The sequence below is a fragment of the Pelodiscus sinensis genome, chromosome 4, assembly GCF_049634645.1.
Source record: "Pelodiscus sinensis isolate JC-2024 chromosome 4, ASM4963464v1, whole genome shotgun sequence".
In the NCBI taxonomy this organism is placed as follows: Eukaryota; Metazoa; Chordata; order Testudines; family Trionychidae; genus Pelodiscus; species Pelodiscus sinensis.
In genome coordinates this window covers 130989967-131013439 of record NC_134714.1, presented here as the reverse complement: position 1 = coordinate 131013439, position 23473 = coordinate 130989967, and the positions used below count along the sequence as shown (strand labels likewise).

At 56.1% G+C, this 23473-nt stretch overlaps 3 protein-coding genes across 5 annotated transcripts in view; 1 reads left to right on the top strand and 2 right to left on the bottom strand.

Annotated features, from left to right (window-relative positions):
- Positions 1–3597: 3597 nt before the first annotated feature.
- On the bottom strand, positions 3598–6326 carry COX6A2 (cytochrome c oxidase subunit 6A2). Its single transcript, XM_075929124.1, has 3 exons — positions 6099–6326; positions 4116–4258; positions 3598–3743 (listed from the first exon to the last, which is right to left on the bottom strand). Exons 1-3 carry the CDS (start codon positions 6196–6198, stop codon positions 3648–3650), a joined length of 339 nt encoding a protein of 112 aa, XP_075785239.1. The 5' UTR covers positions 6199–6326; the 3' UTR covers positions 3598–3647.
- Positions 6327–8317: 1991 nt separating this feature from the next.
- Positions 8318–20903, top strand: LOC102456868 (uncharacterized). 2 transcript variants are annotated; one of them, XR_012903757.1, is made up of 2 exons: positions 8318–10016; positions 16351–20903. XR_012903757.1 is itself a non-coding variant. In XM_006120130.2 (1 exon), the coding sequence occupies exon 1, from the start codon at positions 8783–8785 to the stop codon at positions 9716–9718; it is 936 nt and encodes a 311-aa protein (XP_006120192.2). In that variant the 5' UTR covers positions 8318–8782; the 3' UTR covers positions 9719–10147. The 2 variants fall into 2 exon arrangements, 1 of the variants encoding a protein (XP_006120192.2); XM_006120130.2 differs by lacking the exon at positions 16351–20903 and having other exon boundaries at positions 8318–10147.
- LOC102456459 (integrin alpha-D-like) overlaps positions 13789–23473 on the bottom strand; it is a 45548-nt gene continuing 35863 nt past the window's right edge. For both annotated transcript variants that reach the window (XM_075928898.1, XM_075928899.1), the window contains 3 exons: positions 15117–15260; positions 14849–14941; positions 13789–13896 (listed from right to left, as the gene is read on the bottom strand). In XM_075928898.1, the coding sequence (XP_075785013.1) occupies positions 13825–13896; positions 14849–14941; positions 15117–15260 (309 nt within the window). In that variant the 3' untranslated portion in view covers positions 13789–13824. The remainder of the gene's footprint in view (positions 13897–14848; positions 14942–15116; positions 15261–23473) is intronic.

Genomic DNA, 23473 nt, shown 5'->3' with positions numbered 1-23473 from the left:
CCATTTTTTATATGACTCCTTTTTTATTTTGAGATCATGCAAGATCTCCTTGTTAAGCCAAGCTGGTCTTTTGCCATATTTTCTATCTTTCCTACACAGCGGAATTGTTTGCTTTTGGGCCCTTAACAACGTCCCTTTGAAATACTTCCAACTCTCCTCAGTTGTTTTTCCCTTCAGTCTTGCTTCCCATGGGACCTTACCTACAAGTTCTCTGAGCTTATCAAAATCTGCCTTCCTGAAATCCATTACCTCAATTGTGGTGGTCTCCCTTCTACCTTTCCTTAAGATCATGAACTCTATTATTTCGTGATCACTGTCCCCTATACTGTCTTCCACTTTCAAGTTCTCAACTAGTTCCTCCCTATTTGTTAAAACCAAATCCAGAACAGCTTCTCCTCTGGTAGCTTTTTCAACCTTCTGAAACAGAAAGTTGTCTCCAATGCAGTCCAGAAACTTATTGGATAGCCTGTGCCTCGCTGTGTTAGTTTCCCAACATATGTCTGGATAGTTGAAGTCCCCCATCACCACCAAATCTTGGGCTTTGGATAGTTTTGTTAATTGTTTAAAAAAGGCCTCATCCACCTCTTCCACCTGGCTAGGTGGCCTGTAGTAGACTCCTAGCATGATATCACCCTCGTTTTTTACCCCTTTTAGCTTAACCCAGAGACTCTCTACACAGCTATCTCCTACGTTCATCTCCACTTCAGTCCAAGTGTGTACATTTTTAATATACAAGGCAACCCCTCCTCCCTTTTTTCCCTGTCTGTCCTTCCTGAGCAAGCCGTACCCTTCCATACCAATATTCCAATCATGCGTCCCATCCCACCAGGTTTCTGTAATACCAATGATATCATAGTTGTATTTATTGGTTAGCAATTCCAGTTCTTCCTGCTTATTACCCATACTTCTCGCATTTGTATATAGGCATCTAAGATATGCTTCATGATATTGAGGGAAAATGACCGCATGCCTCAGTTTCCCCTACATGGTGCACGGTTCCCCGGGGGGAGGAGAACATCTGTGCCTTGCAGGCTTGGCCAGTGCCTGCCTGTCTGGGGTCTGCATCCATCAAGAGCCAAAGTCGATGTTTCATGCCAATTGGCCGTACACTGGTACTCAGCAACTTTGGAGCGTGGGCAGCCAAGCCACCAGCAGGCAGCCAGCGGGGTGGGACCAGTTTGAGGCCAGAGGGCTGGGGAGGGGCCTGGTCGGGTGGTAAGTCTGGGCTGGGCTGCAGCAGCTGGTGGGGGGGGGGCGCCCTGCTCCCTTGGGGGTACAAATCTCGCTCAGGTGTCCAACTCAGGCGGACTCTGCAGGGCTTGGACGGCAGCCGGGCATGAGCAATTAACATCCCCACAGGCAGATGCTGGGTGCCGCACTGCTCTTTAGCAGAGAGAGGCAGCAGCCAGCACCACGGGTGGGACAGTGACGCCAGACAAACGCCAGCCCCCTTGTAGGCATTGGGGCAAATTCCTGTGAGCCGAGGAGGGGTCTCTGCCGCCCACCGGCTTCGGAGCCCGCCTGAGGCCGCACTGTCGTTGGCCCACACGGGGACGGGGTGAAATCCCCCGGCCCGCTGGCACCAGCGGGTCAGCCGAGCCCATCGCATGAGCCCCTCTCGCCGTGACAGCTCCAAAGCGGCGAGAAAAGTTTTCGGAAGAAATGTTCCCACACGGGCGGGTGATTCCCACAGTGGCCACCGCAGGGCTCCAGGGATCGGGCCGCGTCCGAGGCAGGGGACGGGTCTGCCCCAGGGAGGTTGGCTTGAGGGGGCAGGGGCCCCGGGCCTGAGAGCAAAGAGGGAGGGAGGCTGTGGCTTTCCATGGTTCTTTCTGCGCGAGGAATCCGTCCTCTCCCCCTCGCCCTGTGATGGAGAATTAAAGGGCCAAAGCCAATGAGCTCTGGACGGGAGCGGGGCCACCAGGGACCTTCCTTTCCTCGGGGCCTGGACACCTGAGTCCCTGGGCCCTGCGTGGGTGGGCCGGGCGAGCCCTGCCTGCAGCCCTGGGGGAGAGGCAGCCAGAGGTGGCCCAGGGGAGGGACAGAAACAGCAGCAGAGGCAGGAAATGGCTGCCCAGAGGGCCCCCTCTCAGCCCCAGGCGTGGGGGGCGATTGCAGGAGGCTGGTACAGAGGGAGGGGGAAATGGGCAAAGGCCACAGAGCCCCTGGCAAGGGGCAATTGGGGAGGGTAGCAAGGAGTGCTGGAATAGAGGGGGCTGAGTAGGGCCCCCGGCCCTGCAGCTGGTGGAAGCGCGCCCGGGAGGGACGATTTAAATCCCCCAAACTCCTGGGGTTTGGCCCCAGCTCAGGGACAAGAGTGGGGTCTGGCGGGGTGGGGGGCAGGATTCCCGGGTTCCATGCTCCATGTGACCCTGTGCACAGTGTCTCTGCCGGCCTCTGTTCCCCCTCTGGGCTAACAAGCACCTCGCTCGGCTCAGGGGCCACAGCACGGGCCCCAGGTCTGGCCTGACAGCGCCCTCGACCTGGCTCCTTTCAGTCAGAGACCCAGAGGGAGGAAAGAGCCCTCAGGAGGCACTGAGTCCAGCCCCCTGCCCAAGGCAGGACCAACCCACCTCAATCAGCCCAGCCAGGGCTTGGTCAAGCCGGGACGTCAAAACCTCTAGGGATGGAGAGTCCACCCGTCCCTAGGGAACCCAGCCCAGCGCTTCCCCACCCGCCTAGGGAAATAGCTTTTCCTAATCTCCAACCTAGACCTCCCACCCGTAACCTGAGCCCATTGCTCCTCGGTCTGCCATCCGTCACCCCTGAGAACAGCCTCCCTCCAGCCTCTTTCGAACCCCCTTCAGGGAGTTGCAGGCTGCTGTCAAGGCCCCACTCGCTGCTGCTAGAAAGGGACTCGCCCCCTTCTCTCTTTGTACCTGGCTTCCCCCCCCCCCCCCCCCACCCAGCAGGTTGGTCTTATTAAAATGGGCATGTGATTGATGAGGAAAGACTCAACGGGACGCTGGCGCTGGGGATCAAAACTCGGGGCTGTTCCCCCTCTCTGGTGATAATCCCTCCCGTTGTGGGAATGAAGGGTTCGATCCACCCTGGAAGGCCTGCTCACCCCTACCCGCTCTCAGCCGAGCTCAGCAGGGTCCCCCTAATGCAGCCACTGCCCCCGCTTTCCACCTGAAGGTGCCATGAGCTGGTTGGGTGACTACACTGAGCTAGAGGCTGCTTACCCAGGGATATTTCCCCTGGCAGATACAGGTGGGGCAGCGGGGCTGCTTAGCCAGGGATCCCTGGCCTGAGGCCCGAGATGCAGCCATCTCTGGGGTAGGGCAAGCTGGTGTCCAACAGCAACTCCGCAATAGAATTTCAGCCAGCTGGGGAAGGGGAGCTGGCTCGCCGGAGCGGGGGACGTGGGGAGGCAGAATGGGCTTCCTGGAGCTGGGCTTTGGCCCATTATCCACCCCAATGCTGGAGCCAGGGGCTGCTACTCATGAAGCCAGACTAACGACGCTCCCAGACGCAGCAGCGCGACCCCTCCTGGCTGGTCGCATCTTCAGCACCCGGCTCCTGTCTGGGTGGCGCACAGAGACCAGAATTCCCAGCCCGTTCCTTGGGCCGGAACGGAAATAAATCCACTGGGAGACCAATCCGCTCCGATTTATTGGCGCGAGGCCTGGCGAGGCCGGCCCAGCTCAGTGGTGACCCCCCGCTTTCTCGTAGCCTGTGGGCAGGGGGTTGGTGTGGGGGTTGTGGAAGAAGGAGTGGTTCCCGTCACCCCAGGGAAAGGCCTGCAAAGGGAGAGAGGGGGTCAGAGAATCGGAGGGCTGGCAGAGACCTCCGGAGTCATCGAGTCCAGCCCCCTGCCTAAAGCAGGACCAACCCAACTCAGTCAGCCCAGCCAGGGCTTGGTCAAGCCGGGACTTAAAAACCTCTAGGGACGGAGATTCCACCCCTCCCTAGGGAACCCAGCCCAGAGCCTCCGCGCCCTCTGGGGAGAGTGTATCCCTGTGCCCTGGCTTTCCCAGGGCTGGCTGCCATGAGGCCAGAAAACTCACCGCCCCTCTGAGCTGGGGATGCTGTCCCCAGCCCCATAGGCCTGTCTAGCCTGGTATCCCACCCCCCTCTGTCCTGCCCCGAGTCAGCCCCATGATTCCTTGTACCTTGGTGCGGATGCGCAGGTGGTGGTAGGGCACAAACTCCTCAGGCTTGTGGGAGTGATGCTCCTTCTGCAGCCAGGCGTTCAGCATGCAGATCGCCACGCCGGGCAGCGCCACCACGAACGTCAGGATCCTCCATGTCCTGGCTGCAGACACAGGCATCGCACAGTGCATGCCCCCGGGAGCTGCCCTGGGGCACCGGGGCCAGGATGGATGGCCCAGGAGAGCGCCTCCAGCTGAGCCCCTACAATCCTGCTACCTTCAGCACAGCGCCCCCTAGTGCTTCATTGGGGCCAGCACCGACAGAGAAGAGAGCGCCCCCTGCTGAACCACCTGTGTGCTCCCTGCGGCCCAGCGCCCCCTGCTGAACCACCTGTGTGCTCCCTGCGGCCCAGCGCCCCCTGCAGAACCACCTGTGTGCTCCTGCGGCTCAGCGCCCCCTGCAGAACCACCTGTGTGCTCCCTGCGGCCCAGCGCCCCCTGCTGAACCACCTGTGTGCTCCCTGCGGCTCAGCGCCCCCTGCTGAACCACCTGTGTGCTCCTGCGGCTCAGCGCCCCCTGCTGAACCAACTGTGTGCTCCTGCGGCTCAGCGCCCCCTGCTGAACCACCTGTGTGCTCCCTGCGGCTCAGCGCCCCCTGCAGAACCACCTGTGTGCTCCTGCGGCCCAGCGCCCCCTGCTGAACCACCTGTGTGCTCCCTGCGGCCCAGCGCCCCCTGCAGAACCACCTGTGTGCTCCCTGCGGCCCAGCGCCCCCTGCTGAACCACCTGTGTGCTCCTGCGGCCCAGCGCCCCCTGCTGAACCACCTGTGTGCTCCTGCGGCTCAGCGCCCCCTGCTGAACCACCTGTGTGCTCCTGCGGCTCAGCGCCCCCTGCTGAACCAACTGTGCCCCCTAGTGCTGCCCTGGGGACAGCACTGACCGGAGGAGAGCCCCCCCCCCCACTGAACCACTGTAACACAACAGAACCCACCCCACCTCCCTACCTTGAGTACGTCCCTTATCCTGCCTTCCTAGTGCCTGAGCCAGATCCAGCCTGGGGAGGGCACCCTCTGCTCTGAGCCCCTGCCCAGCTCCCAGCGCCTCCTCGTGCTGCGCTACGGATCAGCGCGGCCAGACGGGAGCGCCCCCCCCCCCCCCGAGCTCCCGCTCCTCTATAGCACAACCCCTCCCCCCCAGTAGGGGTCAGTTTCAAAGTCACTCGTTGCCTGCAGTCTCCCGCTCCTCCTGGTGGGTAAATATAGCCCAGGCCGGAGGCTCTGGCAGCTCTCCAGGGCCCAGTCCCACAGCCGTGCCAGGGAGGGCCCAGCCCAGCCAGGGGAATACACAGAGCTGCTCAGCCCCCTCCCAGCCACAGAGGACTCCCTGGGGTGGGTTAGGAGCCAGCTCCTAAGACACCCGATGCTTGACCATGGGGACACACATATGGGTCATTCCTGCCTCGGCCCCTGGCGCCCTGAAGCTGGCTGGGAGGCCCTGCTGGGCTCAGCTGCACAGGACTGCATGGCGGGGGGGAGAGGCGGGGGGGAGGCTGTTCTACTCCTGCTGCAAGACCCCACCGAACGCCTTTGTCTTGGCTGGGTCAATGGCCAAATCAGTCCCCCCCACCGATATTCTCCCACCTCCAGAGCAGGGCAGCCTGGGGGGGCGAGGTTCCCCCCTTAATTCCCCTGCTGCACACACAGCCCCCCCTCCACACACCATCCCTTCCCGGGAGCGGGGAGCGCTGGGTCCCAGGCCTAGCCAGCCCCCAGCCTTTGAAGAGGGCTGCTGGGGGGGAGGGGCAGTGTCTGTGATGGAGACGTTGGGGCTGAGGCCTGACAAACTCATTTCCCAAGGCCACAGCAGCTTAGACAGGATGGGAGCCAGCGCCTCCTACTGGGGAAAGGCCCCAAGTCCCATTCCCCTCCCCCCAGCCAGTCCCCCCGTGGCCCTGGGGCTGGATCAGAAGGGGCACCGAGAAAGGCCCCCTACCCCATGCTCACCTGCTTTCATGTCCCCGTGGTGGCCCCCGGCGCTGGCCGACCCCGTGGCTAAACCTCGCCCCCGGGGCACCAGCGGGGCCAGTCTCCCCCACAGGCTCATGCTGGGCGGAAGCAGCGAGAGAAACCCAGGCAGCAACGTCTGAAACTGACACCCAGCCGTGACCTCCGTCCCTCCACCGTCTGCTCTTCTCTGGTGGCTGGGGGGCCTTCCCCAAGGCCCCCACCCCGGGCTCATCTGACCCAGCGTGGCCAATGAGGCAGAAGCCAGCAGGACAAACATGCCCAGCTGGGGCTCGGTCCAAAATACTCTTGTCTCATCACGTGCCCCCGACGAGGTCTCTCTGAGCCTGGCCTGGTGCCCAACAATGTGCTTGGTGAGAGAGACAGCGAGAGATACAGAGAGACAAAGACACACGCACGGACAGAGAGAGAGAGACAGCGAGAGACACACAGAGAGACAGACACTCACACACAGACACAGAGACAGACACACACACACACTCACAGACAAACACAGACAGACACACAGACACAGAGACAGACACACACACACACACACTCACAGACAAACACAGAGACAGACACACACACACAGACACAGAGACAGACACACACACACACACTCACAGACAAACACAGAGACAGACAGACACACACAGAGAGAGACACACACACACACACTCACAGACAAACACAGAGACAGACAGACACACACACAGAGAGACACAGAGAGAGACACACACACACTCACAGACAGACAGAGCGAGACAGACACACACCCTGGCGAGCCAAAGGCTGTAAGGCAGTCGGGCCGTGTATTAGAGCAGAGGCTGATAGGTTTATTATCGAGAACATGAATTTGGTAGCGGGGTGAATGTTTTCGGTATGGGCTGTTTGTATAAACATTGCTCAAGGCTGGTGTCGATAACCCCCCATCGACCAGCGGAGGCAGCCTGATGGATTAGCAGCCAGGGACCTGCGGGCTCTTGGTAGCCACATCTGTCCTGCCCGATTTGGTTCCTACCCACGGTTGAGTCTGACCAGCGTGGTGGTGGGAATAGTGTCCGGGTGTCCGGGTGGTGTGATCACTGTACGCGGCGGACTCTCGGAACAGTGACTCTTATCAGGAGCAAGGGGAGGGAACAGCCAGGAAATTCAGACAACAGGAATACACCCCACCACGGTACGTCCCGGCCTGTAAGGGCCAGGGTACCTCGCCGGGATCCTTTGCATGGCCTAGGAAACAGCACAACTCCCCCCGCCCACCGAGCCGTTCCTTGCTCCTAGGCGCTCAGCATGGAGCCAGGGTGCCCGGACTGTGCCTAGGGGGGCAATAAACCCGGCTAAGTGCCCCCTAAGCTACATGGGCATGAAACTGCGCAGCTGCCTATTAAGCACAACACAGGCCTCCGGGCTTCCTTGGGGGGAGGGATTGGGGGGGTCTCTCCCAGGTGTGGCCCTTCCTGTGCCGAATGAGCACAGAGCGGTGTCCACAGCCCTTCCAGCGCCGCGGGGGGGGGGGGGGGTCTCTCCCCGGGGTGGGGGCGCTGGTGCCCCCTGTGGGTGGCGCTCTGGCGAAAGTTGGAGCATTTATGGGGGGGGTTCTTCCACGAGGGCGGGGTGGGCTCTCCCCTGGGGGGGTCTCCCGGCTGCCAGGCAGCCCTGCTCTGACTCAGGCTGGTGTCTCCCCCTGCTCGGGGCTTTGGGGGGCCCCGCGGGTCTCCCAGCCCCGGCCCGATGGGGGTTCGCGTCTCTGTTCTCCCCAGGGGGGTGGTGGAAGGAAGCAGAGCGCAGCCGAGCTAGAAACCAGAAACAAGCCGCCCCCAGCTCCGAATGCGGCCCCGGGGGGGGACACTGCGGGCTCAGATACACCGACCCCCCCCCCCGACCCCCGTGCTGTTCCAGAGCCGGCTGCGCCCGGGGTGGGGGGCTCCGATCCCCAGTCCCCGCGCCCGCTTTCCCCAGGCAGCGAGTTCCCGCGCCCCCACTCACCGCCCGCCGGAGCGCGCCCTTCCCGGCCCCTGCGGCTGCTGTCCGGGACCCCTCCCCCCAACCCGCCAGCGCTTGTACGCGGGTTCGGGACCCAGCCCCGACCAGGGCGCTCCGGCACAGCTGGATCCCGCCCCTATGGGGACAGGCTTTAGCCAAGGCCTGGGAAGGGTTAATCCCAACCCCGCCCCTTCCCCGGGCACGTGATGCTGGGCGGAGGGGGGGGGGGACTGTAATAGGACAAGTCGAGACAACGGGGCGGGTAGCACCGGGGCGCCCCGGCCGGAGCGGGGTCCCGAACTCGGGTCCAGGCGCTGGCGGAGTGGGGGGAGGGGCCCCAGCCTGTAGCCGCAGGGCCCGGCCGGGCGGTGGATGGGAGCGCGGGGCGCAGAGGTAGGAACTCGCTGCTTGGGGGAAGCGGACCCAGATCGGAGCTGAAAAGCGGCTGGTTCCGCAGCCCCCGGCCCAGCCAGCTCGGGGTCTGTGCCTCTGAGCCCAGCAGGGTCCCGCTGGCCTGGGGCCGCAATCGGAGCCGGGGCGGGGTGTGCAAGGAGGGGGGTACCTGGTTCCTACACAGATCCCATCAGGCTTGGAGACCAGAGCTGCACTGGGCACTCGTGGGGGGCGCCCCAAAAGCCTGAGCAGGGGGAGACACCGGCCTGAATCCGAGCTGGCCAGCAGCCCCCCCCCTCCTCATGGAAGAAAAACCCCATAAATGCCCCGACTGCCGGAAAACCTTCAGCCAGAGCTCCACCCTCCGGCGGCACCGGCGCACCCACACGGGGGAGCGCCCCTACCCCTGTGCCCGGTGCGGGAAGAGCTTTGCCGACAGCTCCAACCTCCTTCGCCACCAGCGGAGCCACACGGGGCAGCGCCCCTACACCTGTGCCCGGTGCGGGAAGAGCTTCGGGCACAGCGCCACGCTGGCCAAGCACGGCAGGATCCACACGGGGGAGCGGCCCTACCCGTGCGAGGAGTGTGGGAAGAGCTTCTCGGAGAGCGCCAAGCTCCTGGAGCACCAGAGGATCCACACGGGCTTGAAACCCTACAAGTGCCCGAGCTGCGGGAAAGCCTTCTGCCACAGCTCCTCGCTGGCCAACCACCAGCGGGTGCACACGGGCGAGCGGCCCTACCAGTGCCCCGAGTGCGAGAAGAGCTTCGGGCGCCGCTCCATGCTCGTGCGCCATCGGCGGAGCCACACCGGGGAGCGCCCCTATAGGTGCCTTTGCTGCGGGAAGGCCTTTGCCGCGCTCTCCGTCCTGGTCCAGCACGAGCGCGTCCACACGGGGGAGAAACCTCACCAGTGCGCCCAGTGCGGGAAGCGGTTCAGTGACCCTTCCGTCCTCAGCCGGCACGCGCGCACCCACACGGGCGAGCGGCCCTACACGTGTGCCCACTGCGGAAAGGGCTTCAGCCAGAGCTCCACCCACACCCAGCACCTGAGAACCCACACCGGCGAGCGGCCCTACCAGTGCGGGGAGTGTGGGAAAAGCTTCAGCGTGAGCTCCAGCCTGGTGGTCCACCGGAGGAGCCACACGGGAGAGAGACCCTACCAGTGTCCCGACTGCGGGAAGAGCTTTAGTGGCTGGCCAAATTTTAGCCGGCATCTGCGGACCCACGCCCAGGAGTAAACCCGGGAGGTGACCGGATTCAGGGCAAGGTAACTGTGAATGCTCTGGGCTCTTTAGACACCAGGGAACCCCTGGAACAGAGAGACCCTACAAAAACCCCAACTGCAGCCAGAGCCTCTGCCTCAGCTTGGCACTTAGGGTCTGTCTGGGGCAACCCTACAAACGCTGCTGGCAGACTTTTAATTGCAGGACAAACCACTAATGTTCATCAGAGGATCCACAGCAGAGACCGGCCTGAGAAATACCGGGGCAGTAAGCGTGGTTCACAGCTCCGAGCAGGACTTGTGTCGTGGAGGAGGTGCGGGGCTTTGTGGTTAACGTGGGGAGGGTGGCGACCTGGTTTCTTTTCTACCTCTTGGTTTTGGACATGCCATTTTGTGGCCCTGGTGCAATCATCTGAGAGGTTAAAAATTCAACTTGACCATGAAATGGTTGGTTTGTTCTGAATGTAGCTGTTCAGACTGTGGTAAGGAAGGGGGAGGAGAATTAAGTGTGCCTGAGGCTCATCGTGTCCCTTTGGGGTCCTGTTCCTGTGCCCCATTGGTTAGGACTGTTGGGGTTAGCCGTGTCCGTGTGTCCAGGCGACACTACAGTGAGGTCACAGAATCCCAGGGCTGGAAGAGCCCAGCCCCCTGCTCAAACAGGACCAACCCAACTCAATCAGCCCAGCCAGGGCTTTGCCAAGCCAGGACTTCAAAACCTCTAGAGATGGAGATTCCACCCGTCCCTAGGGAACCCATCCCAGCGCTTCCCCACCTGCCTAGGAAAATAGCTTTTCCTAATAACCAACCTAGACCTCCCCCCCTGTAACTTGAGACCATTGCTCCTTGTTCTGCCATCACTGAGAACAGCCTCTCTCCAGTCTCTTTGGAACCCCCGTAAGGCAGCTGAAGGCTGCTCTCAAATCCCCCCTCACTCTGCTCTTCTGCAGACTAAACAAACCCAAATCCCTCAGCCTCTCCTCATAGGTCATGTGCTCCAGCCACCTCATCACTTTGGTTGCCCTCTGCCGTCAACGTAAGCTGCCTCATATCAACCTAACCCTGTTAATGTCAACGGTCAGATGTAGTTCCCACCATGGGAAGTCTCCCCCTACACCAGTGCCCATGAGTGTAGCTACCTTTCAGAAACCATCCCCCAGTGCCCCACCCTGGCAGTTAAATCGGTGCGAGCCCTTCTGGTGAACACATGTGCAGCTGACACGAGGCGCATAGTGTGCACGTGTGAAACCGATTCAGTTCCTGCAGCGGCTGTACATTGACATAACTTAGAGGAACTTAACTTTGTTGTGTAGATTGGCCCTGTGTCCAGCATCCCACACAGCTACCTGCTTCTGCCTGGCCAGACCGGATCTGATGCACAAACGCCGTCACTAAGGGACAGGCGGGGAGGGGCGGGGGGTGTCTTACTTCTTGGGACACTGCCTCAGCTTTCTCCAGGCCAGACATGGAGAGGGGCCCTGTCCCAGGACACCCCATTCTGCTGCCTTTTCTCTGTGCCAAGCCCAGAGGCCTCAAGTCGCAGGCTGAGTTGCTGAAAAGCTAATGTCTGACAGGCGGGTAGGTTCCTCGCCTGGCCGCTGAATACAATGCAAAGCAGTGACTGGCGTAAAGCCAACCCGCTGGTACAGGCACCGCACCCGTGTCCTGCCCTGAGCCTGATCTGCAGCACTACCTGGATCGATGTACACCCCTCCCCCTTCGCCTTTCCAGAGCTAAGGAAAGAACCCAGGAGTCCTGGCTCCCCCGCTCCCTCAATCTCTAAACCCCACTGCCCAACAACTGGGGATAGGACCCCGGAGTCCTGCTCCCCACCCCACCCAACCTCTAGACCGCTCCAGAGCTCCCAGTCCAACCCGGAGTGGCTAATATCTGTGGGCAGTCCTGGAGCTAGCTAGGGTTGTGGCACAGCTGCACAGCCCCCCCCCCCCTTGCTTTCCCAGCAGCTGAGGGGACTCTCCATCCCAAGGGCAGTTTGGCTCCGATCCCCACCGTGCCACAACGCTTCCTCCAGGCAGCAATTTCCTCTGCTGCGGTTTCCCTCCTAGGGGCCTCCTTGCGGCTCCTCTGAGTCTGCCCCACGCCCAGCGCCCCCACTCAGTTCACTGCGGGGACTCGCCTCTGCGCACTGGGAGTGAGGCCAGGCAAGCGGCAGGGAGCGGGGCTGCAAGGCAGGGCCCTGCCCTGTTTACACCCCCTGCCAGCAGCGCTCTGGTGCTCATTGGTTTGAACCCTCTGAGGCCCCGGGGGCAGGGGGATTCCCTCCAGGGAAAGAACCAGGGAGCCCCACAGCTTCCTACCTGCACCACCACCGACCCCGCTCACCAGGCCTCCTGGTGCAATGGGCCCCGCTCGCCAGTGCGCTCAGCCTTCTCTCTCCTGAGCCAGGCAGAGCAGGTTCTTCACCTGCCCCTCGCTGTGCAGTCAGGGCGACGTCCCATCCTCATCTGGCCTAGCCCAGCCGCAGGCTGCCAGCGTCTGTCCTCCGAGCGCCAAACATCAGTCGCGGCAGGTCAGGCAGAGCACGATGTCACTGACAAAGGCTGCGGGCTTGGTTCGGCGGCCAAGGCACGCGGCCAGGTTTATTGTCAGCGGAGCATGGCCTTCGTTCCCTCTTTATGGGTACCCTGACTCATCTGTGCTCATTGCCACGAGCCTGCTTAGTTCACCGCAGGATCTTCCATGGCCCCGTAGGCTGGACAAAGGGTTAAGGTGAAGTACCCGTATATTGATAGACTGAGCCAAACGACTTTTACACATCTTCTTACGTGCTCTGTGACATCTGTTTGCTCCCTCCCCTTGTCTCTGCTATCCTGGACAAAACATTGGTTCTTTTGTCAAAGGGCATTATCATGTGCTAGGTGGGAATGTGTTTGTACTGGAATCTGTTTATGTAAATGTCTAGCACCTCGTACACTAGCGACAGCTTGGCCCACTTCACGTTCTGAACAGCAAACCTGTAGGCATCTGCTTTCATACATGGCCTGACTTTGATCATAGCCTTTGTTTCATAACAGACTCCCTTGCTTTCTCTCTCCCTCCCCTCACTCGCACATCAGTCTCTGCAGCTCTAGCTGCAGCACTGGGTCTTAACTCTATCATGTGGCAGTGAGTTCCTCAGGGTCAATCTCCAGCGTAGGAATTTTTTTTCCCTTTGTAATCAGTATGAAAAATAGTTTCGGATTTTTGCCTGAGGTGGGAGTTGGCTCAGAGCTGACAACTCAGTCCCTTTGTCACCCTATTTACAGAAACTTTGAAATGACTGAAGAATTCAGACAAAGGATGTTGGGAGCTGGTTGTTTCAGAAGTACTACAATCGCACTTTGAGGCCCTGACCCAGTATCAATGTGCTGGGTACTGCATAGATCAGCCAGGGGTGGGCAAATATTGGCCCCTGGGTAAGAACCGATCTACTAGGGTTAGCTCCTGACAGGCCCCCCCACAACTATATTTACTTGCACAGCCACAGGTACCAGCTATTGCAGCTCCCATTGCCCATGGGTCACCATTCCCAGCCAATGGGAGCTGCAGGAAGCAGTGTTCCAGTCTGCACCACTTCCCACCTCACTCTCCAGCATATGGTACCTGCTCAGGTTGCTAACACATGGACACTGCTCCACACTGTGGCTGGTTTGCACTGGCACATCTTGCCCTAGCACAACAGCTAAGCATTCGAGCCCAGTGATGAATAGGGAGGTTGTGCCCCACACAGCAGTGTTGTGCAATGCGCCCGGAACATGAGGCCTGCCGCAAGGCCTGAGGCTGGAACCAAAGTCAGCAGAAGCTGTGCTGTGAGCAAATGCCAGGCCCTGTCAAAAGCAGACCCTTTCCTGACCCTTCCTTGTCTGGGACATGAGCTTGGCACAGACAGAGCTGGCATTGCTAAAACACCCGGAAATATATAAACACGTCCCGGCAGGCCAGCACAAGCACACCCCACCTCACAGCTGCTAAGATGGTTTGCCAGGAGTCATGAAGGGGGGATGACTTGTCTGAAACAGCAGGAGAAGGGTAAATCAGACGGAGGAGAAAATCAGGCATCGTAAATGGTAACACGCAAACCTGTGGGGAAACATTTTCCCTGGCCACTCAATCACAGATTTAATTTCACCGCTCAATGAGAGAGCTAGCGACTGCAGAACTGGAGTTCATTTGCGTGTTTGACACTGTATCCCTGGGCTGGAATAAAGATATTAACTGGTCAATGCACTACAAAGGCAATTTCTCCTGCCTTTGACATTCACATTTCACATCAATAGCTATGAAAGGGACACATCCAACCCATTTAATTCACTTCATTAACAAGGGTCCTACAAGTGACAAATAGCTGCTTTTGTGGTTATATAGCCCCTGGATTCTGTATTTCCATTTCAACTCAACTGATGAAGTCAGTTTTGCACACGAAAACTCACGAAAATCATACCTTTGTTCATCTCCAAGGGGCCACCCTACTCGCCTTTTTTAAAGTTACAGACTAACTACTCTGAGAGCACTTTAGGAGACAGGAAATGTGACCTGATCACAGACAAGTAGATGTGGAGAAATTGGAAAGGGCACAGAGAAGAGCGACAAGAATGATTAAAGGTCTAGAGAACATGACCTATGCAGCCAGGCTTCATGAACTGGGCTTGTTTAGTTTGGAAAAAAGAAGATTAAGGGGGGACATGATAGCGGTTTTCAAATATCTAAAAGGGTGTCACAAGGAGGAAGGAGAAAATTTGTTCCTCTTGGTTTCTGAGGCCAGGACAAGGAGTAATGGGCTTAAAGTGCAGCAGGGGAGGTTTAGATTGGACATTAGGAAAAAATTCCTAACTGTCAGGGTGGTCAAATATTGGAATAAATTGCCAAGGGAGGTGGTGGAATCTCCCTCTCTGGAGATATTTAAGAACAGGTTAGATAGACATCTGTCAGGGATGGTGTAGGTGGAGCTTGGTCCTGCCTTGAGGGCGGGGGGCTGGACTCGATGACCTCTCGAGGTCCCTTCCAGTCCTATTATTCTATGATTCTATGATTCTATCTCTGCTCTAAACCCCCAGACTCCACTTCCTTCCAGAGCAGGGACAAGAGACCTGGCTCCCAGCTCTAACCACTAGCCCATGCTCTCGCTATCCCAGCACGGTCACTCTGGTACCTGGCGCTGGACAAATCCCTCCATCTTGGTGTATTTTTTCTCCTCGTATTCAATCCGGGCCTCGCTCACCAGGGTCACTTTCTGCTGCAGAGTCTGGAACAGAGAAACTCCCTGTCCCTGACCAGAAATGACACTGACCGGCCCAGAGCGTCACCACAGGGGTCCCAGAGCAATCGACAGGCTGGTCGTACAGGAGCAATCCCTGGCCCTGAGATGCAGCCACCTCTGGGGAGGCCACCGCGACTGTTCACGAGGGGGGATCACTCACCTGGCCGGAAGGCAGAGGCAGCTCTCGTACCTGGGAGACCCACTGGAAGCCGACGTTCCCTTTGATCATGAACTCCAGCGGCTGCTGCATTTCCAGGGAGGCGATTGTGCACCGGATCTTCTTACAGGTGGCCACAGAGCAGTCCTGGGGCGGAAGGATATCGCCGGGTGAGGGTCACCATTTTGAATCACTGTTTTCATAAGAACTTGTTCAAATTCCAAAGATCTAATATAGGTCGCCAACTGCCCGACTTCTTTTGAGTGAGAAAATAATGGAAATAGAAGCCCCTGCCTTTGAACTCTTCTGGGACTGGCTCTATTGCACCTGTGGGGAGTAGGTGGTTGACTTCAGTGCATAGCAGGGTCTCATGAGATGGGTCCCTGAAGAGGGACAGGGTGGGGGTGGACTGGGGGGGTATGGTAACGAAGGGTATGAAGTATCCAGATTGAACTATTTCCAACACCCATTTGTCTGAGGTGATTGAGGCCCGTTGGTGGAAAAGGGACTCAGGAGGTGATGGAATTGGTGTGTGTGGTGACTCTTGTCAACGTGGGAGACTGTCTGCATACCCTTGACTGAGGCGTCAAACCTGCTGTTTGTTATTCGGTGGGGTCTGAGTACGATTGTCGGTGCCGCTTTCACCGGTCTTTTCAGTTTTGGCACCACGGGAGACTTGAGGCGCAGTTTTGCGGTGACGGATGTACCAGGCTTGTCTTCCGAGTTAACTCTGCTCTGTGAGATAGCAGCTAGAGACCTAGTAGGTGACGCCCTAGGTCTTTTGGCCGGTGCTGCCATAGAGGAAGATGCCCTACGCTTCAGAGGCTGGCTTGAAGAGGCCGCGCTGTCAGAGGTCTCCAGCTGAAGAGCTTTATCAAACAAGATCATCCGGAGCCTCATTTCTCTGTCCCGTCTGGCCGTGGCAGTCAGATTTGTGCAATGTAGGTACTATTGAGGGACGTAGGTTTCTCCAAGGCAGCGGATACAGGAGGAATGGCCGTCCAAGGTGGGCGTTGCCTCGCGGCAAGTGTCGCACTTTTAAAGCCAGAGGAAAATAGCATTTCGTATCAATAGTTACGAATTAATTAAGGTTTTATTTTTTTTATTTTAAAGATATCAACAGAGACCAACTACATACCTATATAACTATTTACAATAATAACTATACGAACTTGAGGAAGGGCATAAGGGCAGAGGAAAGAACTTGGTTATTATTAAAATATTTTTTTATAACTAGGAAGAATGTGGGAAGAAAAAGGATGTAAGAAGAATAACTATCCACAGAACAATCTCACGACTGAGGAAGCAAAGAGAGAGGTTGAGGAGACCAGTTCACACCATCTGCAGCCCGAGGCGGTTGAGAGGAACTGGCAGGGGCCGGACTGTGCGAACACACAAAAAAGCTCAAATGCCGCAAGACACCGCCATTCATGCACGGTCTGGTCGAATGCTGCTATGACAAAATCTCTGTTCTGCAGCGCCGGGACGAGTCCAGCACCTACAGTGGAGCACCCACGGGGACATCACTCGAAGAAGGAGGTTTGGTTCCTGTGGTTGCTTTTCAAAAATGACCCCTGCCGAGCCCTGAGGAGTCCACCGGGAACCCCCTGAGCTTCCCAGGCAGCACAACCTTGGGCTAGACAATTCCATTTGTGGGCCTCTGCCCATGGGGCTCTCTCATCCATGCAGGGGGACTCCAGGCTCCGGCCATACAAGCAAGGCCAAAGCTCATCACTGTTTTTCACATCGCCATTCTGACAGAGCTGCAGCAAGAGGAAACGCCTGTCTGTCATCAAACACAGTGGCCTGCAGCCATGTGACAATTAGTTGGGGTTTTTTTAATGACCTTTCATTCCCTAGGACACTTTAACAAAATCATGCAGCCCTTCGGCAAAGCTCCTTGGAAGCCAATAAAGATTTGTCCCTGAGTGAGGCTGTGGGGGGGTTCACACCTGGACATGACCTCTTTTCGGGGGCCCGCTCACTCTCCTGAGGGATTGAAATAAAGATCAAAGTCTCCTGCAGTCCAGAGCCGGCAGCAATTCGTTCCTCCCCTACATCAACAGCTGATTGGCTCCTGGACTGGACAGGGATGGGGTCCTGCTGGGAAGGGCTGACTGAGGGCTGGCTCTGTGTCAGGTACCCTCTTCTGACTTCTCTGGACACCCCCCCTGCACTCCCCAAACACCCCTCCAGCCCCCCCTCACTGTACATACATCTCTAGCACCCCTAAAACCCATCAGTACCCCCATGAGCCCTGTCAGTAGGCACACCTCTCCAGCTCCCCAACACCCTGCCAGCACCCCGAGGTAGCCCTCAGTGCATGCATCCCCTCCAGCAGCTCCAGCTCCCTTCTCATTATACATACACCCCTCTAGCCCCCCAATGCCCTTCCAGCCCTCCCCCCAGGTAATCCTCTCACTGTACACGCCCTGCTGCCCCAGATACCCTGTCGGCACCCGCAGGTAACCCACAAAGGGAGATGGGACCAAAGAGGCTGCAGGGTAGGAAAGTGGGAGCCAGAGACAGGGGAAGGGCAGGGCACAAAGGAAGGGAAAGAGCTTGCAGAGGAAGAGCAGGGCCAGAGAGAGGCAGCACTGACCGACTGACACAGTTATTGCTGTGTATGGTGTGAGGGGGCATCTGCCCCGCACTGGCCCTAGGAGAGTGAAATCCAGCCCTGGGAGGGGCCTGGGGCTGTGGAGTCAGCAGCTGTGGTGGGTAGCTGCCAATTAGGGCCCGGGAGGGGGGGGGCAGCCCTTTGAAAATGGAGCAGCTGGGTTTGTCGTGGTAACAGCGCTCCCAGTGGAGAGTCTGGTTAAGTTCATAATTGCAGAGATTCCTGCAGAAACAGCTCTCGCATTCGACTGATTTTTTTCCTGCTTCATTTTCTATACTTATAGCATCACAGGGGCACAGAGGGGGCTGCGGGGAGCTTCAGGGCTGCAAGCTCTGGGCAGCGCTTACCTCAGGCAGTTCTTGGTAGCAGCAGGGTCATACATGCACCACGGGCCTGGGGCGGGGCCGCTCATGCGCTGGGCGCCGGGGCCACACGTGCTGCGCTCCCAGGGCCTGGGGTGCACGAATGGCTCGGGCCGGCCCTGCTTCAGAGGCTGTTGGGGATTGTCCCTAGAGGGGAGAGACCCTGGCTGTGCCTGTGGCTGAGAAGGGCCTGCACAGAACTGTGAGTAACTGGGGCTGTTTGGGAAAGTGCTGCCTGGGACAGAGCACAGAAGACAGATTGACTCTGGGTCCGAAGAGCGGCAGAGTGACCAGCCCAGGGAACCCGAGCTGCTGGCATTTGGTGGGGCCAGCTCCAGTGGCAGAGGGATTGTGCAGCTGTTGCCACCCGGCCTGACACACACACAACCTGCCCAGTGTCCCTACCCCAGCTGCAGAGCTCCAAGCGCACCCCTGCAGGCAAGTGTCTGGGACGCTGAGAGCCACAGGAGGGCACAGTCTGGGGTGAGATAAACGGTGGCAATGCGAATGCCAGTTAGGCAGGTGTCATTTCTTTCTGGGTGCTTTGATCATTGATTTTCAATCTGTTGTCTCTGACACATTGTGTGAGAATAGGCTAGTGAGGAACTGCGAGTGTCGTTGGGTCACTTAAGCTAAATAGACTCACAGAGCTCAATCCCTGTAAGGAAGGTTTTCTAACCATTTTCCTGGCTCTTCTCCTACCCTCTCCAACTTAGCAACCACTTCCTGAGCTTTAGGCACCAGAACTGGAACCAGCATTGCCCCAGCGGTCACATCAGTGCCAAACACCGAGGGAACAGAAGCCATTTCCTCTCACTTGCGATCCCCGTTTCCACGTCTCTGGGCAGCTCTCTCCTGCACCCGACAAATTCTATTAAGTCCATTATTCCTTCAACAATACACTGGGCACACAACCGGTCGCCCCGAGCAGGGTTACCCAGGCATTTCAGTTCCAACACCCTGGATTCGATCAAACAAACCATCAAGTTTATTAGCTGCACAGAGAAAGATTTTGAGTCCAACTCATGAGAAATACAAGGCCGATACAGTTGCAAAGAAAACAGAGTTGAGACATTTACTAGCGCCTCGCTTAAATTATCTCCTATTCAAGCAAAGGTTGTCGCCGCGCACTGTCAGCCGCCTTCCAGATCAAACTATGAACATCCAGGCCCTCTTCCTGAACAACCAGCCAATACTTGCTTTGTTTCTTCAGGGGTAATGAACGCCATGTTCAGAGAGAGAGTTTCAATCCTACTCTTGAAAACATTTCCAGCTGGGCACTAGGATGCACAGAGTCTATGTGGAAGGAAGTTCCTTGCTGGCTTTGCCTGGTTCCGCTTCCTTTGTATCCTTCTCTGCTTGATGGCCATTTACTGCTTAAATTCAAATTCAGAGACTTCAGGTTCCTTTCTCCGGGACACAGTTGGATACCAAATTACGAGTGAGCAACACTGTAGGGTCAGGAACACGGGTTAGTAACATCATACAGGGAAAGCTGAGGGAGCTTCATGTACAATGTTGAGACACATTTTAGCAGGACACTGTTGATCAACAACTCATGGGGTTTCGAATTGAACCTCACAAGGCAAACTTTGTACAGAGATGACTACAATAGTACATAGGGTGCGCTTTTCTGTTTCTCTCCAGGGGAGGAGAAGGCAGCTCTGAGGATCTGTCATTCCCTGACCAAAGTTGAAGAAAAAAACTTTCAAAAAAACGAGTTGTCCTGTACATAAGAAGGGCCATACTGGGTCAGGCCAAAGGTCCATCTAGCCCAGTATCCTGTCTTCCAACCACAGCTAATATCAGATGGCCCAGAGGGAGTGAAGAGAACAGATAATCATCAAGGCTGTGTCCAGACTCAGGGGTTTTTTCGGGAAAAGTAGCCTTTTTCCGAAAAAACTCCCCCTGCGTCCAGACTCAAGCCGCGTTCTTTCGAAATTAAATCGAAAGAACGCGGCTTTTCTTTCGATGGCGGTAAACCTCATTTCACAAGGAAGAACGCCTTCTTTCGAAAGTTCCTCTTTCGAAAGAAGGCGTTCTTCAATGTAAATAGGGTTTCTTCGAAAGAGAGCATCCAGACTCACTGGATGCTTTCTTTCGAAAAAGCAAGCCGCTTTTTCGAAAGTTCAGCGTGCAGTCTAGACGCTCTCTTTCGAAAGAGGCTTGCAGTCTAGACATAGCCCAAGTGATCCCTCTCCTGTCACCCACTTCCAGCCTCTGATAAACAGAGGCGATAGACACCATTCCTACCCATCCTGGCTAATAGCCTTTGATGGACCTAACCTCCATGAATCTATATAGTTCTTTTTTTTTTAATCCTGTTGAAGTTCTGGTCTTCACAACATCCTTAGGCAAGGAGTTCCACAGAATGACTGTGCGCTGTGTGAAGCAAAAATTCCTTTTGTTTGTTTTAAACCTGCTACCTCTTACTTTCATTCGGTGACCCCTTGTTCCTATGTTACAGGAATAAGTAAATAACTTTTCCTTATTCACTTTCTCCATACCTATCATGATTTTATAGACCTCTATTCTGTCTCCCCGTAGTCTCCTCTCTTCTAAGCTGAAAAGTCCCAGTCTTTTTAATCTCTCTTCATATGGGACCCTTAGTAATTTTTGTTGCCCTTTTCTGAATCTTTTCCAATGCCAAAATATCTTTTCTGAGATGAAGTAACCACGGGTATGTCTACACTAGCCCCTTAGTTTGAACTAGGGTGGCTAATGTAGGCATTCGAACTTGCAAATGAAGCCTGGGATTTAAATATCCTGGGCTTCATTTGCATGTTCCCGGGCGGGCGCCATTTTAAAATCCCCTTAGTTCAAACTGACTGCCCACAGCTACACACGGCAGTCAGAAGTTAATCTGAACTTAGTCCTTAGTTCGGATTAACTGTTACTCCTCCTGCAATGAGTGGTGGACAGGGAATACCTTACTTTAGCAAAGCTTTTCCTGTGGTCTCCCATCATATTCTCATAAGCCAGATAAGGAAGTATGGCCTGGATGAATAGACTATAAAGTGGATAGAAACTGGCTCGATTGTCAGGCTCAATGAGTAGTGATTTATGACGATGTCTAGTTGGCAGCTGGTACAAGCGGAGTGCTGGGTCCTGGGGCTGGTTTTGTTCAAAGTCTTTATTAATGATCAGGATGAAGGGATGGATTGTACTCTCAGCAACTTCTCAGGTGACCCTGAACAAGGGGGAGAGGTAGATACAGTGGAGGGGAGGGATGGGATCCAAGGAAAATCCAGACAAATTGGATATTGGGCCAAAAGAAATCTGATGCGGAACTAAAAGGACAAATGCATTTGATGATGTGTCAAGGTCTGCACTGACTGGACAGAGCTGTAAGTGCGGCGTTTGACCTGGGGTACAGAGAAAGTTTGGGTGAGTGAGCGGAACCCTGACCTTGTTGCGTTGGTGACCCTGAGAGGCAAAAGACATTGCCCAATCTTTTTGAGCTGGGACAGTTACTTGTGGGGGAGGAGGCTACGAACTCTGTGGCATTTTCCCAAGATAATTCCATATGACTTCTCTCTCTCTTTCATTAAAAGTTTCTTTTCTGTACACTGGCTATGTCTACATTGGCAGCTTCTTGTGCAAGAACAGCTGTTCTTGTGCAAAAACTTGCTGGGTATCTACACTGCACGCACGTTCTTGCACAAGTAAATTTACAGTCTAGCGTCCGAAAACAGGGCTTCTTCTGGAAAAGTTATTCCTCTCCCCACAAGGAATAAGCCCTCTTGCGCAAGAGGCCAGTGTAGTCAGGCAACATGAATTTCTTGCGCAAAAAACCCCTATGGCTAAAATGGCCATTAGAGCTTTCTTGCGCAAGAGAGCGTCCACACTGCCATAGATGCTCTTTGCGCAAAAGCACATGCCCGTGTAGACGCATTCTTGTGGAAGACTTTTTGCGCAAGAACTCTTCCGCAAAACAGTTCTTGCACAAGAAGCTGCCAGTATAGACGTAGCCTCAGATTCTGTGCTTGCGAGTGGGGAAGCACTGCCTCTCAGAGGTGCCCAGGGGTATGTGAATTTCCCAGGCTACTGGGTGGGGGCTTGAGCTAGTTCTGTGTGAGATGGACCCCTAGATATTAAACCCGGCCCTGGTTGCTGCTGAGCCTACCCAAAGGAAGGGTTACATTTTGGGGGCTCGTCCGGGATCCCCACCCAGTAGTCTTACAGCTCACAGGTGGCAGGTATGAAGCAGGTTGATTCAAGCCCTCAAGCCCTTTCCCCCTCAAACTCAGTTCACTCAACTATGGCAGGGGGGAGGCTTGTTCCTCTGAGCCCTCTTACAATGATGGTGTCTCTCCTGAAAGCACTGGTGTCATATTTTACAGTTCCCACATTTAGGGGTAGCATGATTTGTGACCCCCACAACAGCCCCAAATTACACCACATTCCATTCCAATACTGATCCTCCATCAGCCCTGACTGAGTTGGATTTACATAGCCACACCTCGGATTCCTCCCCCCCCCCCCCTCTCCCGCATGAGCTAGATATACATATCAAAAGTGAACAGTAGATTATCTTTCATAGCTAAACAACTGGAGTGAGCACACCCACCCCCAGGGCAGCTCTCTCCTTTTAGCTGGCTGATAGCATGCTACTGGCTTACAATTCTCAAGCAGGAAATTTCAATTATTAGCAATATAAATATTTTGCCATCAAATTCTGTGTTGTGCTTAACATTTACCAATAAAATCCAGTCCTTCCAAGCACAGTTATAAATCTTTACCTTTTTGCATCTCAACCTCTTCTGCCATTAAATGATTGTCTGAATTCCACATATGGCCTAACCCCCAACACACACAAATTCCCACAAAGGTGATCATTAACATTGATAAAAATAGGAGAAAACACTTAAACCCATGATTTTCTGCAGTAAAATGTAAATCAGTAAAACACCAAAAAGCAAGCCGATCCATTAACTTCAGTGTTCTCCTTCCAAATCACAGAAAGGGAGCTAGAATCCTGCCGGATCTAATATGAGTAACCATTAGCTCGAGTTGCCACCAGGACATGTTTTGATGGTCGGTGGGTGGGCCCTGGCCAGTCTTCCTGCACCTTAGCAGCGCCAAAGCAGGTGAGGTGGATCTGGAGCAGCCCAGAGACAGATGAAGATGGGAAGGCAGGTTGGCACATTGGCGATTTGTGCCCCGAGGGACAGGGACAGAGTCAGGGCTCCCAGATTCAGTAGTTAAAATTTGTGACCCATCCAGGGAAGTGAATGGGGGGGAGCCAGCATTAGAAAAGGGGGAGGGAGGGGGCCAGCATTGGCTCTCTGGATCAGGTCAGGGTCAGGCCAGCCCCTTGAGCCCCACAGCATTTTCTGTTAACTGCTTGTAGTGGCACCATAAGAAGCCAGGCTGGA

Coding starts and splice junctions, on each gene's coding strand:
- COX6A2 (XM_075929124.1), bottom strand. CDS start 6,198: ATGAGCCTGTGGGGGAGACTGGCCCCGCTGGTGCCCCGGGGGCGAGGT. Junction 4,259..6,098: donor CCACGGGGACATGAAAGCAG/GTGAGCATGGGG, acceptor CTGTGTCTGCAG/CCAGGACATGGAGGATCCTG. Junction 3,744..4,115: donor ACCTGCGCATCCGCACCAAG/GTACAAGGAATC, acceptor CTCCCTTTGCAG/GCCTTTCCCTGGGGTGACGG.
- LOC102456868 (XM_006120130.2), top strand. CDS start 8,783: ATGGAAGAAAAACCCCATAAATGCCCCGACTGCCGGAAAACCTTCAGC.